Raw genomic sequence first — 16,820 nt, forward strand, 5'->3', positions numbered from 1 at the left:
GGCACCCACCCTGTGGAATGCCCTCCCACCAGAGGTCAAAGAGAGCAAGAATTACCAGACCTTTAGAAAGCATCTTAAGGCAGCCCTGTTTAAGGAAGCTTTTAATGCCTGATGGATTTCTGTATTTTAATATTTTGTTGGAAGCCGCCCAGAGTGGCTGGGGGAACCTGGCCAGATGGGCGGGGTATAAATAAAAGATTATTATTATTATTCTCTAAATCAGAGACGTCCTTGGAAAATAGGGGCACTTGGAGTGTCTGCAATGTGCATAGAACAAGTTGTGAAATTTATCAAATGCCTTGGCAGTTGCAAGGAGTTCTTCAGCACACTACCTGATATAGAAATAAACCTGAGTGCAGGAAAACTGGAAAACTCTGCTGTGTCTGAATATTATGACATCTTTTGGATGTAATTCTAGGATCAAGTTTTCATAGCCTTGTCCTTCCTTACTACATTCAAGGAGTGGCTTAACTTTGCTTCCTTTTTGAAGAGAGTCATAATAAAATTTTCCAGACAACAGTTCCGTCTCTCCAGTTTATGCATCCTGCTTTTATTTCTAAACTGCTATCAGAACAATGGCTAAACGCTTCATGTTTATTACAGCTCTGTGACAAATGTGTCAGATGTAAAGCATAATTTTACTCTAATCTGCCCCGGCCTTCATTACTTTCCCTCATCAATTTGATTTCCACTGGTTCCCATGCTACCTCTTTCTTTCTTCTCTGCTCCAGTTGCAATCACAGCTAACATAATTCTCTGAGGTGGTGCCTCATAGATACCAAAGGCCCTGCATAGCTCTGCTGAGTCATCCCAGTGTCAGAAGCCGAGGCCTAGGAAATGAACACATAAACGATTCCCCACCCCCCCACCCCCCAAAGTGACACATTAAACATAATGGCTGGTGTCACTCAGGGCAGACTGTTCCTTTTTTCCTTAGCCATAATTACAGAAAGGCTCTGCTTAGGAGAGGCAAAAATGTTGGGGGTCGAGGAGGCTCAGTTGTGAGGGAGTGAGAAATGTCCCTATTTTCATCTGAGGAACATTGGAGGGTATGCTATTGCTCAGTGGTAGAGGAACAAGCTTTGCATGCAGGAAGTCCAAAGTTTCAATTCCTGGTATCTCCAGGTAGGGAGAAAGTCTCCTGTCCGAAACCCAGGAGCAGCCAGTGCAGTGAGGAGTTGCTGTCCTGTCCCTGGTATCATTGCAGCCTACCTGGGTGGTGGTTTGGTGCAGGGTAGTGGCAAGGGCAAAGCTGATGGAGTCTGCAAGCAGCGGCGGTGGATTGGCTTCCCTGGTGCACCTGTGCAGCCCAGCCCTCAATGCTCCCCTGTCCTGTCCCCCGTCCCGAGCATCGGCCCACCACACTGCAGAAACCCTGGAGAGCAGCTTCCAGTCACTGTAGACAGAGCAAAGTAGGTGGACAGTCAGACCCCCGTATGGGGCTGCTTTATATATTCACATTTACATAAGAAACGTGACATGTTCCTAGCCGAACTCTGCTTTTATGCACATTATTGAAATCACATGAAATGGTATGGTTCATGGACCGAGCACCCATTGCAAAAGGAATGTGCAGGTTTTTTTTTTTTTTTTTTTTTTTTAAAAAAATATTGCTCCGAATTTATGACTTGGAATGTTTCAACCATGTAAAAAGCACATGGTTTTCTTTGATATAAGGTCATGAAGATTATCAAGAATGGAGGTCTGCTAGCCCAGGCTTTCTCAACCTTGGCCCTCCAGATGTTTTTGGCCTACAACTCCCATCATCCCTGGCTAGCAGGACCAGTGGTCAGGGATGCTGGGAATTGTAGTCTCAAAACATCTGGAGGGCCAAGGTTGAGAAAGCCTGTGCTAGCCTAACAACAGACTTCGTATTGTCACATTTTTATGCGAGGGAAATGGGATCACACAGAGGCAATGATACCTGCGTACCTGTGACAGAATCAGTTGTCCCAAGCTGAAAAACTAATGGCCACACTAGATTTTTTAAAAAAGAACAGCATTTGTATATCAAAGTGGGAGTTTAACCCCAGGAGAGCACCATTAGGTTGTTGGACTGTGGGCTAAATAAGAAACAAACCATATTATCATTGTTACCATTATTGTTATTTTATTTATTTCCTTTCTCATGTGTCTCAAGGCAATTTACAAATATGCAATAAAAATAACAAAAAGTAGTTAAAAAACTACTAAATATAGACTTTGAAACACTACAAAATTACTGTATCTAAGACGAGATTTTTTCGTGTAGCTGGTAAAGCTTGTTGAAAAAAACAGGTCTTAAATTGTTTCTGGAAAGTAAGGATGGTGAAGGGCAGCCACACTGAAAGACTGCTCTGAGTTACTATGGAGTGGGCTTCTGATGTTTTTGGCCATTGAAGGAGAAACCCTCTTGCAGAATGCAAAATGACCTCGCAAAATGTAAAAACCAGTTACACAAACTTTATGGTATCAAAACCCATGATTAAAATACACAATGAAACAGTCCTATTAAAATATAAAGATCTACAATTAAAACATGCACAATAGAACAATCTCATTAAAACATTGCTGCAATTAAAACAGGAGACTGAGGTGAAGAAATCAGGGACTGCCTATGCAAACAGGGGTGTCTTCAAAATCGAGCGGAATGCCAGTAAAGAAGGGACCTGTTGTATTTCAGCATGGAGTGCCTTTCACAACACCAGTGAAAAACCTATTTCCGCATTATCACAAGTCAGTGATCATCAGGCTGGGGCAAAACTAGCTGCATCCCATTTTTAACTAGGCCCTAAAACATTTTTAAGAATGTTTCACACATCTGAATCATACTAGCACCAAAGCAAGCCTCTGAATAACACTCATAGTTTATCATGTTTAATTAATATGTATGAAATACAAAATAAATGCACAGAGCATAGAAAATCTGTCAAAAGTCATACAGGTGGGGGAAGCTGTAGTATATGCTAGTTCAGTGTTTTTCAACCTTTTTTGGGCAAAGGCACACTTGTTCCATGAAAAAAATCACGAGGCACACCACCATTAAAAAAGTTTAAAAAATTAACTCTGTGCCTATATTGACTATATATAAAGTAATTCTCTTTATATATAGGCCATTTGTTAATGCCCTTTGTTGACTTTAAGCCTGCGTGGCGCTTTTAAATTTTTTTTCCTTGCCACACAGTACAAACATTCTCAGGCGTTAGGGGGGGACATGGGGGGAAGGAGACTCCGGCATTAGGGTCGTTGCTGCCATTGGTCAAGTGCCCGAAACGCCCTTCATGCCCAAAGGCCTCAGGGCCACTTACAGCGCTGCTAAAAGGCAGAATGAAAAGCCCTCGGGTCGAGGGGAGCCTCGCAGGGCCCCCGACTCCGCGACCCAAGAGGGAACGAGGGTGCCACGCGGGGCTCACAGGAGACCCCTCCCCTCAAGAGGAAAGAGGCGCATCCCGGGTGTTTCTCTCCCCCCGCCAGACCTCCCTCCCCTCAGAGGCACCACTTTTCGGGCGCAGCGAAGGCCCGTTCCTCCCTGCCCTGCGCACCCCAACTGCCGCCAGAGGGCCATGGCCAACGCCGCCTCTGCTCCACGCCCGCTCGGCCTGATCCCGGGCCGCCTCTCCTGCCCGCCTCGCGCCTCGCTTACTGCATGGTCCCTTCCAACTCTAAATTATATGAGTTTTAGAGTTGGAAGGGACCACGCAGTAAGCGAGGCGCGAGGCGGGCAGGAGAGGCGGCCTGAGATCAGGCCGAGCGGGCGCAGAGTGGAGGCGGCGCCGGCCATGGCCCTCTGGCGGCGGTTGGGGTGCGCAGGGAGGAACGGGCCTGCTCTCTGCCTTCTCACGCTCTAGCCTGGCCGGCCAAGGAGCGCTGTGCTGCGCTCGCCACTCGCGGGACTAGACTGGAAGCGAGTGCGAACGTCGGAGCGCGCCCTCCCAGATTTTGCGCCCGGTGCAGCCGCCCCTCGCCCCGTGTCGTGAGCCGGCCGGCTTCCTTTCCGGCGGGTCAGCGCCCCCTAATGGCGGCCGCCTTCTCGTCGCGGCACGTGACCAGGCAACAAATCGCCCTTCTCGTCGCGGCACACCAGCCAGCGTCTCGCAGCACACTAGTGTGCCGCGGAACAGCGGTTGAAAAACGCTGTGCTAGTTGCATCCTTTGAAAGCTCCCTAGCTGCAAGAAACCTGGCTTGATGTTTCTGAAATTTGTTCCTATGCTGAACTGCTGAAATTTTCATGAACATGGATGATGGGGAAGTGTCTCCTAGTGCATCCTCTCCTCCTTCCACAAACCTCAGAGAGTGTGTTCCGGTTTTCAAACGTTCTTTTGGAAGCCAAGCATCCGACAGGGCTTCTGCTGCTTCCAATTGGCTGCAGGAGCTTCCTGCAGCCAATCAAGAAGCCACACTTTGGTTTCTGAATGTTTTGGAAGTCAAACGGACTTCCGGAACATATTCCGTTTGACTTCCCAGGTATGACTGTACTAGAGATTCTAGAGTGTACCATTTCTAGTAGCCTGTCTGGCAGTGCCTTACCCTCTCCCTTTTCCATGGTTTCCTTTGCTTGTGCTGTGTCTTTTCCACTAGTTACCCTTTAAACTTTAAAGCAAAGATATAGCACCCAAGGCTTCCAACTTTGCGGCTGAAAATCTGGTTTTAAAAATAATAGGTTGGTATATTCAGTTATGTGAGTTGAATTATTCCTTGATGTGTGATATGGTTTAATGAAGGCTAACAGTTTGAAACCACGAAGTGCAAGTAAATAAATAGGTACAGCTCCGGCGGGAAGGTAAACGGTGTTTCCGTGTGCTGCTCCGGTTCGCCAGAAGCAGCTTAGTCATGCTGGCCACATAACCCGGAAGCTGTACGCCGGCTCCCTCGGCCAGTAAAGCGAGATGAACACCGCAACCCCAGAGTTGTCCGCGACTGGACCTAATGGTCAGGGGTCTCTTTACCTCTCTATCTTTTAATGCTGACTTGAAAGTGCTTCTGCACTACACTGAGAAGTGGCCCATCCATTTGCTGAACCTTCTACCACCTGAAGTTGCGGTGGGTAGTTATTGTACTTTACTAAGAAGTTACTGTATTGATTTCTTTCTCGTCTCATACATATCTTGTCCAGAAGTTCTTTGTTCCGCAGCCCATAAACCACAGGGCTGAAGCTTTGTGCAAATAAGAAAACAACAAAAGCTCCAAATTTTATCTGAACGTGTTCCGATCCTTTTCCAATGGCTGTGAAGATTAAGGGTGGAAGAATATGTAAGCTCATTTGTACACCGTGAATAATGACTGTTTTTCTGGCCGCCTTATTTGAACAGTTAAAATGACCGCTGAGCTTTCCTTCTCTCCATAGGAGAAAATAAGCAGCTACCATGACGGCTGCAAGAAGCAAAATGAGAAGAATTCCGGTAATTTTGGCAAAATCACCACCCAGGATAGTTGGGCAAGAGAGCTCTGCTTCATATATGTCCCTCGGATCTCCTGCTGAACGTTCCACGATGATCAAGCATGCAGATTTGAGGATTGTTCCAATCCAAACACAAGCTATAGCTTTGCGTTTCACCAAGTGTACAAAGGCCAGGTATCTCAAAGGCCAGCAAACTGCTAAGCAAGTGTTAATTGCCATCAAAGCCAGCGTTACCAGCACTGTTTCTGTAATTGCTGTTTGTACTCCAAAGGTGATCCAGATCCAGAATTGTTGCACTTTAAATTTTTGTATCGCGTTGGACACCATGCCAGAACAACAGAATAAAGAGCAACAGAGAAGATGATGGCACAGGAGGAAGTATCTCACTTCCTTCACCATTTTAGAGTTCTGTCTCACAGTCTTGATTATTAATATAGTCAATGCAGTTATGAATATGAAGTTAGCCAAATAAAGGCCTCCTTTTACAACCACTAGCGTTTGTATTAAATCTGATTTGTTTGCTTGAGTTTCAGTTGTGGACACATTCATAATAGCCAAGTGTAGTTCTTGCCCTGGAAATAAACAAGCGATACATTTATAACAGTATTATAACAATATATTTCCAGCTATTTTTATGCAGTCTGATGGGGAAACCCAGCCAGATGGGTGGGGTATAAATAACAACAACAACATTTATACTATTTATACTATTATTACTATTTACATGAACAGGATCATAATCTATATCAGGCATCCCCAAACTGCGGCCCTCCAGATGTTTTGGCCTACAACTCCCATGATCCCTAGCTAACAGGACCAGTGGTCAGGGATGATGGGAATTGTAGTCCAAAACATCTGGAGGGCTGAAGTTTGGGGATGCCTGATCTATATGCACTGGAGCTTTGAGCCACTGTGGTGTCGTTGGTTACATTGCTGGAGTAGAATCTAGAAGACCAGGGTTCAAAACCCAACTCAGCACTAGGGATGCTGGAGAAATTTTATTCAGGATGCATTTGATGCTGAATTTTTCCAGTCCACACTTTCTGAAGGAACTAATCTTTTGAAATTTGCACTTATCCAAATTTTGCAGTGCCATTCTCCAACCAAACCCTGTTTACAAAATGGCATATACAGTATTAGGGGAAGTTTGCCTAAAAATGAGGCTATGGGGGGTGGGGGGTGGAACAGCTTGCAAAAATGTGTACATTAGTCAAAACTGTATATTTAAAATGTGTTTATGAGGAGAAATTTGCCCTAAAATGTGATGAACTTTTAAGAGGATTTTAAAAGAAAAATATCTCTGAGCCACGAAGTTCATCAGTTGACTTCCTTAGTTAATTTTTCAGAAAGGGCCAAATGTCCATACTTTCTGTTTCCACTGAACAACTGAATCTTTTAAACTGGTATTTATTGCGCATTTGTTCCAATTGGTTTGCGGGGAGGTTATACGACAATGAACGTTCATCCTGATTGGCTTGCCCATCTCCAGCAAATCACCCAGAGATCCTGCATTACCTTCTGTCCATCCCTGGTTTATAACAATAGTCAGCGTGAGAAATGGAGAGCTGTCTGGCAATGCTCTCTATTACCCTGATTAATAGCATGTAATCTGAAACTAGGAGGTAGGTATACCAAATCCCCCAAATAGCACATCTGCTTCTCTTCTACTAGAAAACAGTGAGAATAGCACAATTAAAACAACAACTAGTAGTGTATGAGTGTTCATCATGCTAAATTAAATTGAGTTGAAGCAATGTCATGACAGAGGTTAGAAAACAGTTCTATACCACAGCAAATTTATAAATCCCAAGAGCTGGAATACATCACTTATTTAACTTCATTTCTCCCATATCTTACCTTTTCATGTTCTCCCTCTCCCATGAGTAGATTCTAAATTTGAAGATTATGACTTCTCAAGCTACAGTACCACATTCATCTAAGCATGATGATGTCTTCAAAACGCAGACTCTTCATGGCCCTTGATGTTTAATCCTAGTTTAGATGTTTAGCCGATCTTTAAAACGGTGCTTTTAACAGAACGCCAATTTCAATAGTTTACACTGATCTGGAAATGCACTGAAAATTTAGAGCTAGCTCACACTGCTTCTTTTTGTTCCACTGCATCTTACTGAAATGAAAAGAAGAAGGAAAACTAACTCTTAGATTATTAATTGTGAAACTAGAGGGAGGAAATAAAACAAAAAACCCCAAAGAAAACTTTCTCACATCTTCCACCAGCTATTTTGCATTTTCTTAGCAAGACCAGTCTCTAAATATCTATTTATTGCCTGGATAAATGCCTACATCGTCTACCTCAACCCCAAAATGCACAAAGTTCATGGAATATTAATTGAATGCAAGTTGATGATGTGTTCATAAAATAAAACACGAGAATTACTTTAGATTCTGAGCTATGTGGACACAAGAGACTGCCTTATACTGAGCCAGGCCACTGATTTTTCCAGCTGCTGGTGCACAGTATCTCCCCAGGGTTCCTGTGAGGGATCTTTCCCAGCCCTCCCTCGAGTTGCTGGAGACTGAACCCATGATTTTCTACATATTTCCCACCATTGGCTCATGGTCTTTCCCTACCTGTGAATTTAGGTGGGTTTTATGTTATTGATCCTATGTCAGAAAAGAAGACACTGCCAAAACCATGCATATTTCACAATCAGGGCCGGCTCACCCATTAGGCAAGGCGAGGCGACTACGGTACCTCAGGCAGCAGGATCCACAGGGGCAGCAGATCCCAATGTAAACCTTCATCGCCCTCTTGTTCATGATGTAGAGCTTCACACACTCCTTATTCCCTGGCGTGGAGGGAGGCTAAAATCAAAGTACACCCAAGATGTGAACCCCTTTGTACTTCTGGATCCTTTGTTGTTGCTTGAGGCTCAGGCAGCCTTGGAGGCATGGAGTGTCTTCCATCAGCTTCTGTTGTCTTTGCTCTGGTCACCTCTAGGTCATATTATTGCAACATGCTAATCTAACCTCTGAAGACTGAAATCTGCCTCTGAAGACAGTTTGGAAACTTCAGGTGGTGCAGAATTCAGTGGCCAGGTTGCTCACAGGGGCAAGACAATTTGAGCATATAATACCAATTTTGGCCCAACTGCACTGGCTGCCAATTAGTTTCCAGGCCCAATTCAATGTGCCACTTTTGACCTATAAAGCCTTAAATGGCTCAGGGCTGCAATACCTCAAGGACCGCCTCTTCCTATATGAAATGACCTTGACTTTGTGATCACCATCTGAGGTCCTTCTACATGTGCCTTCCCCACAAGAGGTCCACAGGGTGACAATATAAGAATGGGACTTTTCTGTGGTGACTCCCTGCTTATGGAATGCTCTCCCCAGGGAGGCTCCCCTGGCACCTTCCTTCCATATCTTTAGGCATCAGGCAGAAACATTCCTCTTCTCCTAGGCATTTGGCTAATTAAACCATCTATGGCCTTTTAAACCAGGGGGGGAGGGAACTTTTGTTTTTGTTTGTTATTATGGTACATATTTTTGTGTTTTTATATTGTAAACCACCCTGTGATCTTCAGGTGAAGGGCAAATAATAATAATAATAATAATAATAATAATAATAATAATAATAATTCCACATCTGAAATGTGTTCCATATTCAGTTATCCAGTTTCTTCTCCCCCCCTTTTAATAACAGTGCTCCTATGATTTTACCAGCAGAATTAAAGGAAAACAAGGCAGAAGTTGAATAGGTGACACTTTCATCCTCTTTGCATTTTCATTATTGGGAGTCTGCTAGGAGGTGGGGATAGAAAATCCTTACCCTATTGAATTTCTGGTCCACCACAAAAAGCTTTTCAAGGCTCAGTCTCACGGAAGAAGACAGCCCTTATTCACATCATAGTTTTGGCCTACCGTATATACTTCCAGCTTCTTTATATTTAACCTACTCTTGGTCTGAAGGAGTTAAAGAAATTACTCCTTCACGGTTCAAAGCAATTTTCATGAATTCTGCAGCAACCTGCTGTTCCCGTTGATAAGGAGTAAGATTTGCAATTAGTAGCTTTCCACCTATCAATGTCAAAGGCTGGAGGGGACTGGAGAGCATTGTCTCAGCACCATGCAATTAGTTTCTCCCAACATCTGTCAAGCTCTTGCCTGGTCAAAAGAGAACTAAGCTTTTGTTGTAGGAACTGCCACTATTAATACGACAGGTAGCGATGAATAAGAAGTTCCATTATTTTTCTCATTATGGCAGAAAGATGCAATAGCTTATGCTAAGGATTCCCCATCCCTGACAATTCTATGAATGTTAATTCGTAAATGGAATTTGCACCCTAGCTGAGCCCTCCTCTTTCAAAGAATAACCTACAAACATGTTTTGACAGCACGTCCTGATTTTCATCATCCACTAGGGGGCAGCAAAGGGCAACTTGTTGCTAGGCAAATTACAGCACTAACCAGGCTGAAGTGGTTTAAAAAGGTGGTTAACATGCCCAATATTTCTCACTTTATACTATTCTTTTTAAAAAAACATGAAGTTCATTTGTTATGCACCTTATTTTGGTTGCAACAAGCATCTGCTTAGATTCAAGACAAAAGATAGCTGTGGTCACCAGACCCGATTCAAACATGCCGCAGACTGCAGGTGGCAATCCCCTTTTTGAATGCTTACTTATGTTACAAAACCATAGCTGTCAAGTTCTCCCTTTTTTAAAGGGAATTTCCCTTATGCTGAATAGGCTTCCTCACGAGAAAAGGGAAAACTTGACAGCTATGTACAAAACTCCCCGAAAGTAGAAAAGCAGCACAACAGGCAAAGAGGTGGGGATCAGAAACTTTCTCCCTGGTGTGCTACTTTTCTGTTTGCAGGGAGGCCTTTAAAAAACCCCACAACCAACCACAAGAACAACACACTGTGGAGCAGGGGTCAGCAACCTTTTTCAGCCGTGGGCCAGTCCACTGTCCCTCAGAACTTGTGGAGGGTGGACTATATTTTGGGGGGGGAAATGAATGAATTCCTGTGCCCCACAAATAACCCAGGGATGCATTTTAAATAAAAGGGCACATTCTACTCATGTAAAAACACGCTGATTCCCGGACCATCCGTGGGCCGGATTGAGAAGGCGATTGGGCCGCATCCGGCCCCCGGGCCTTAGTTTGCCTACCCCTGATGTGGCGCATTCAAAATGGCACACCTCAGATGCAGTCCAAAATAGCACACCTCATACCTGTTGCATGCATATAGATGAGGCTTCAGCTACCGTACAGGTCCCAGGTCTCACGTGGCTGCAAGGGCAAGGGCTGTGCTCCTATGCAAGGGGGAGGCTCCTCACTTGCAAGGGGGAGGCAAATGAGGGGGTTGCATAAATGTCCCTGCCACCCACACCACCCTGGGGATAAAGCAGGTCTGAGGAATGAAGCCTGACTGTATGGGCATAGCTTCCCTGAACAATCCTGAACCCTGATTGTGCAGAGTTGGGAGTCCTTGGATGGAGAGCCAGGATCCCCACTGCAGAGGTCCTGCTCCACCTTTCATATGATCGGATGGAGGGCAAATGACTGGAAGAGGTCAGTGGGATGTAACTACTGGTGACTCCACCTGAAAGCTTAATATAGTGGAAGCCAAGACCTCCTCCATTGAATGTACATTTCCTGGTTCCTATCGGGCACTTAATCTTGGCAATAGCAGGCCCTAGCTTGCAAGGCAGCAGTTCTGCTAGCCAGACTGCCGGGTGTTCCTGGAGACAAAAATATATGCGGAGCCAGCTCGCCCACAAAGGCAGGCTAGACTGCAGAAATTAAAGCGTCCCTGCAGTGCTGGAAGCAGCATGTAAACCTATATTGTTTCTGAAATGGCTGGCCTGCCCTGTGAATTGAGAACATGTCCCAGAACCTTAATAAGCACCAGATCAAGACAAATCATTGACTGAGGCAAAGGGCAAGATTGTGGATTGCTGGTAGTGCGCTGCCTTGCAGTGCAAAGTCCACTTTATGATAATATTGAACATAAGGAATTTCTGGTGTCTTGAGCCTGCCTGTCCTAGCCCTTAACCTTTGTCCTAGAGGGAGAAAGCATCAGCTTAAAGCCTGTGGCCTAACTTGGCTTCTTCTGCCAGCATTACTGTCTGCAAAGAACCAGGCGATGACTACAATCCTCTGCATGCTTAATTTGGATTCAATCACGATGGGATTTACTTTCAAGTAATAAGTACGATCATCTGCTTCTGCATGTTTAGAATTGAGAGCTGTGTTTGTCCTGGAATCTTAACTCAACCTTCTATTTCCAGCCATGATTGCTGTGGATTTTGTTTTGTTTTTTACAAACTTCTCTGTTGAAAGATTATTTTCTCAAGTAAGTACGCACAGGATCAGAGTTTTAGATCAGTCCACATACCGGCAACATAGCTGCCAAGTTATCCCTTTTTTAAAGGGATTTTCCCTTATGCTGAATAGGCTTCCTCGCGAGAAAAGGGGAAACTTGGCAGCTATGACCGGCAACTTTCTTCTTCTTCTTTTCTAAAGATGATATAGAGGTCAGCTTCAGTCCAGTTGCTCTTTTTCTGTGGATTTGTAAAAATTTCAACTTGCATCAACTTCAGTACTTTTAAAGAGGTTGCAATGTCTGACTCTGAGCACTTCCTAAAGAACGGTATGCTTCTGGTAAAGATGACAACTCAGTTACGGGTCCTTTTTAAAATTAACAGAACTGGTGTGTGCACAAAACAGTAGTAACATGGATGTGGGAAAACACACACCACCACCAGAGATTTTAAAAATAAAAGCTGAATCTTGCATTTATTTGACATTACAAAAATCAAATCTGAATAACACAAATTCAGACAACTATAGAGATGAAATATGGGTTTAGTTTGTATTAAAGGGGGGGATCACACTGTTAATTTGGAGATCTATTGCAAAATGGAGTTCACTACAAAATGCCACCAAAACTGAAATATGTGGGCATTTTTCTTAGTGTACAGTTGTTGTTGTTGTTTAGTTGTTTAGTCGTGTCCGACTCTTCGTGACCCCATGGACCATAGCACGCCAGGCACTCCTGTCTTGCACTGCCTCCCGCAGTTTGGTCAAACTCATGTTCGTAGCTTCGAGAACACTGTCCAACCATCTTGTCCTCTGTCGTCCCCTTCTCCTAGTGCCCTCAATCTTTCCCAACATCAGGGTCTTTTCCAAGGATTCTTCTCTTCTCATGAGGTGGCCAAAGTATTGGAGCCTCAGCTTCACAATCTGTCCTTCCAGGGAGCACTCAGGGCTGATTTCCTTAAGAATGGATAGGTTTGATCTTCTCGCAGTCCATGGGACTCTCAAGAGTCTCCTCCAGCACCATAATTCAAAAGCATCAATTCTTCGGCGATCAGCCTTCTTTATGGTCCAGCTCTCACTTCCATACATCACTACTGGGAAAACCATAGCTTTAACTATACGGACCTTTGTCGGCAAGGTGATGTCTCTGCTTTTTAAGATGCTGTCTAGGTTTGTCATTGCTTTTCTCCCAAGAAGCAGGCGTCTTTTAATTTCGTGACTGGGGGATCAGTCGTTATTTGTTTCTTTGTCCAGCAGCCTTTAGTGTACAGTACACTGCCTCAAATCAAGCTTCAGGATTACTGTTATACAAACTGGTATGTTCCTCCTGGAGACAGGTGTGAGTAACTGATGGATTTTATAAAAACTGGGGGATCAGTCGTTATTTGTTTCTTTGTCCAGCAGCCTTTAGGTATCGTCCTATTATCTGCAGAGCACTTAGGTATCGTCCTATTATCTGCAGAGGTATCCATTGACAGTTTGATGTATTTTTCATCAAAGTCCTAATTTAATAAACTATTTTGTGATAAACTTGCAAGGATTGGCAATGCTCTGCCTCCATGGTTCTGAGTACCAGCTGCTGGAAACTGCATGAGGTGAGAGTGCCCTTGTGCTTGCAGGTCCTCCTTGCAGGTTTCCCACATGCATGGATTCAAACTACAAGAAAGAAGATTCCACCTAAACATTAGGAAGAACTTCCTGACAGTAAGAGCTGTTCGGCAGTGGAATTTGCTACCAAGGAGTGTGGTGGAGTCTCCTTCTTTGGAGGTCTTTAAGCAGAGGCTTGACAGGCATATGTCAAGAATGCTTTGATGGTGTTTTCTGCTTGGCAGGGGGTTGGACTGGATGGCCCTTGTGGTCTATTCCAACTCTATGATTCTATGATTTGAGGGAGGGCATTGGCCTGATCCAGCACACTCTTCCAATGTTCTTATGACGTGCCTAAAAGAATGTTGAGATATCTAAAATGCTTCTGACATACCTAAAGCACATGAATCATAATTAACAGGTAAGAGATAGAGCCCCTTAAAAAAAAAAGCAGCTCTGATTTTTGGCAGATGCATCAACCTGATGAAAACAAACGCAAACAGTAGGGCTCAAGAGCAAACTTTCAGCATCTCTAAAATGTACAAATGATACTATTGGAAGGAACAGAAGCAACTGCTGATTGCAAACTCTAAAGAGTTGGCAGAGCCCTTTAGCTCCTGATCAGATTGGAAAGCAAAGCTGCAGGGCTGATGCACCACTTCCTGTAGGTTAGCAAGCTGGGTGTGGTCTGTGGTCACCCCTGCTCTAAAGTGGGTTCAGCATGACAGTTTTCTGACTTATCACATAGAACTACAGAAAGAAATGGAAAATTAAAAACAGACATATGAACAACAAAAAAATCTTTTTAAAAGCCCTGAAAGGCCCTAGACTGCTCTTAGGAATGGCTTCAGTCGCTCTAAGGAACAGCTATGGTTTAAGATCAGTTCAGCCAACAAATTCATGGATAAATTATGTGATTGCTCATGTATAAGGATTAGACACGAACAAGATTTGAGCTGAATGAAACATCTAATTTCCCACCGCATGGCTGCAGATGAAAGTCCTAAACTGTCCCATTTATCAGGCTGCAAAAATTTGAATTACCGTATTCTAATAGATTGTTGTTGTTTAGTCGTTTAGTCGTGTCCGACTCTTCGTGACCCCATGGACCATAGCACGCCAGGCACTCCTGTCTTGCACTGCCTCCCGCAGTTATAGGACAATGTAAATAGAAATAATAAACTTTTATATTTGCATGTATACCGGTACCTGGGCAAAGATGCAACTGACAATTAAAAACCTAACTAAAACATGTCCATTTGCATACAAAATACCTTTAAATGAAAAATATAATATGACTTCTTACTTGGCATACATGAAAACTTTTAAGGTTACTGGAAGAAACGAGCAATTACACACGTAACTTAGCAAATTGGAGAAGCAATACACCATGCACCGGGTGTGTTCTGCACATGACATTGAATTTAAAACTCTTTCAATATTTTTCTTGTAATATTTTTTTTCTATTTAAAGGCCCCTCTTAAACTGAGACCTTAAACTATCGCTTACTTAGCTTGTGTGCAAATCCAGCACTGTGAAGATTCTTGTGCCACTACAAAGATGAACAAGCTTATGATATTAGTCTACTTAACCAGATGCATTATTTTTTTCCCTGTTTCTTTTTTGCAATAGACAAAACAGCACAATCCTACACATAAATACTCAGAGGTAGGCTGGGCCCTACTGGGTTTATTTTGCATTGATAATGTTCTTGTTTCCTAGTAAAAATAGACCTTGCACAACCTTTTCCTTTTTTTAAAAAGGAACCCACACAATATTAAAATGTCTTGTTTTTAAGAAAACTATTTACACCTTGCTCAAACATGCAGAAGCGGCTGTTTCAGGCATAACCTGTACTGTCTCTTCAGTTTCCTCAATAGACCTAGAAATATTTAGGCAGGAGTTCATAACTGCTTGAGCAGTAAATGGATTTTTCTACTTACCACCTGCACTTCATCTGACTGGTAGGCACTGGTAGGACACTCACCGTAGGAAGGGAGAAGACAGCTCTCTCTGCTTTCCACCTGCATTAGAGCTTCCCTCTCTCCATTTCTTTATCAAAAAGATTAATCCTTGGGCAAACAGAGTATCTTTACTGCCCCCATTCTTAACAGCTGGCCTGTTCTGCCTCTCTCAAGTAGTACTGATGCTCTGGGAGACCAGGGAAATTAAGAAGCGACAGCAGTACTGCCCCCTCTGGGATTCTGTATTCATGCTAATCAAGAATAAAGGAAAACGCAGCCTTTCCTGTTGACTTCCTTTCAATCTTTTACAATAGAAAACGCTACGAAAGATAAAATGCATTGATATGTACAATTAACACGTTGCACATTTACCCAATGTCTGCTGGAACAGTGATGCCATCGAGTGCAAATGCCATCCGTTGCTGCGTCACAGTCTTCTCTGCGCTCCTCCTCCAAGTCTTTCCAGCCCTCTTCTCCAGTCCCTATTGCCTCTTTATCTGATTGGTTTGCAGTAGGGATCGGGTAGGGTTGCCATATTTCAAAAAGTAAAAGCCAGGACCAAAAACCAAAAAAGGCGATTTTTCTATTGACTTGCCTAAAATCCAGGACTAAGTGCCACCTTTAGGAAATTCACCACCACCACATCAATTTTGCCTTTGAAATCCCGCCTTACTAAATCCACACTTCTCTGAATTTTGCTGTGCACGTCTCCAGTCAAGTAATGTCTGTAAAAATGTGTGTAATGTCTGTAAAAATGCACATTAAGGTAAAGTGTGCATAAGAATGCACATATTAGTGATAATCACTTACAAAATACATTATAGTGTTGCACATCACTCCAATCTCTGAGTAGTGCCAGATTCTAGGTGTTCCAAGCATTCACCCATGGTTTGTGTTTCCTTTGGGGAACGAGGCATAGTAGAGACTGTGATATCTTTGTGATATATGTTTTAATTAAACATAAATACAACCCAAGCCTACGATGGAGGGTGTCACAGTGGCCTGGGTGGGCTACTTCAGAGTAACGACTCCACACGGCTCTGCATTTTATCTTTTTATTGGTGCTGCGTATTTACAGTGCTAAAGGCAGTACTATTTACAGAGACACATCTTATCCGCTTGAGTCAGAACCTCCGAATGGCGTTTGGCGCGTTTTTCTCCAACATAACAACTTGGGAAGACCCAGCCTCTTCCCCCTACGTTTTCTGCTCAATTCCGGAGTTGGGGGAATAGGTCTGCCCCCCTTGCTTCCCTCTTCCTGTCCCACCTGGGACGATGGCTCCGCTACCCTGCCTGAGCCTCGGACACCACTTCCTGCTTCCCCACTTGAGTCGGAACTCTCCCTGCTTTCCCCTGCGCTCGGGGATGGGCTGGAATTCAGGAGGGGAGGGACTTCGCGATGTCCCCTGTCCCTCACATCCACCCCCCTCCCAAGCCCTCCTTCTCCCCTCCCGAGGGGCTCCAAGGGTGTCGGTGACGACTGAAAGCCTAAAAACTCTGTGCTGTCCGAGCCGGTTGGTGTGAACACCTCCCCCCAATCCCGCGAGCTCCCTCCTTCCGCCTGAGAGGACTGAAATCCCAAAAAGTCCGTGGCATCGGA

The 16,820-nt window shown here is 44.0% G+C and overlaps 1 protein-coding gene across 4 annotated transcripts; it reads right to left on the reverse strand.

Annotated features, from left to right (window-relative positions):
* Positions 1 to 3,826: 3,826 nt before the first annotated feature.
* On the reverse strand, positions 3,827 to 16,050 carry LOC118094070 (uncharacterized). 4 transcript variants are annotated; one of them, XM_035134062.2, is made up of 4 exons: positions 15,244 to 16,050; positions 8,095 to 8,204; positions 7,236 to 7,506; positions 3,827 to 5,950 (listed from the first exon to the last, which is right to left on the reverse strand). In XM_035134062.2, exon 4 carries the CDS (start codon positions 5,925 to 5,927, stop codon positions 4,938 to 4,940), a length of 990 nt encoding a protein of 329 aa, XP_034989953.1. In that variant the 5' UTR covers positions 5,928 to 5,950; positions 7,236 to 7,506; positions 8,095 to 8,204; positions 15,244 to 16,050; the 3' UTR covers positions 3,827 to 4,937. The 4 variants fall into 4 exon arrangements, with proteins under 4 accessions (XP_034989953.1, XP_034989949.1, XP_034989947.1 ...); XM_035134058.2 differs by having other exon boundaries at positions 14,301 to 16,050; XM_035134056.2 differs by having other exon boundaries at positions 8,065 to 8,204; positions 14,301 to 16,050.
* Positions 16,051 to 16,820: the final 770 nt, after the last annotated feature.

This window comes from Zootoca vivipara, chromosome 5 (assembly GCF_963506605.1).
Source record: "Zootoca vivipara chromosome 5, rZooViv1.1, whole genome shotgun sequence".
Taxonomy (NCBI): Eukaryota; Metazoa; Chordata; class Lepidosauria; order Squamata; family Lacertidae; genus Zootoca; species Zootoca vivipara.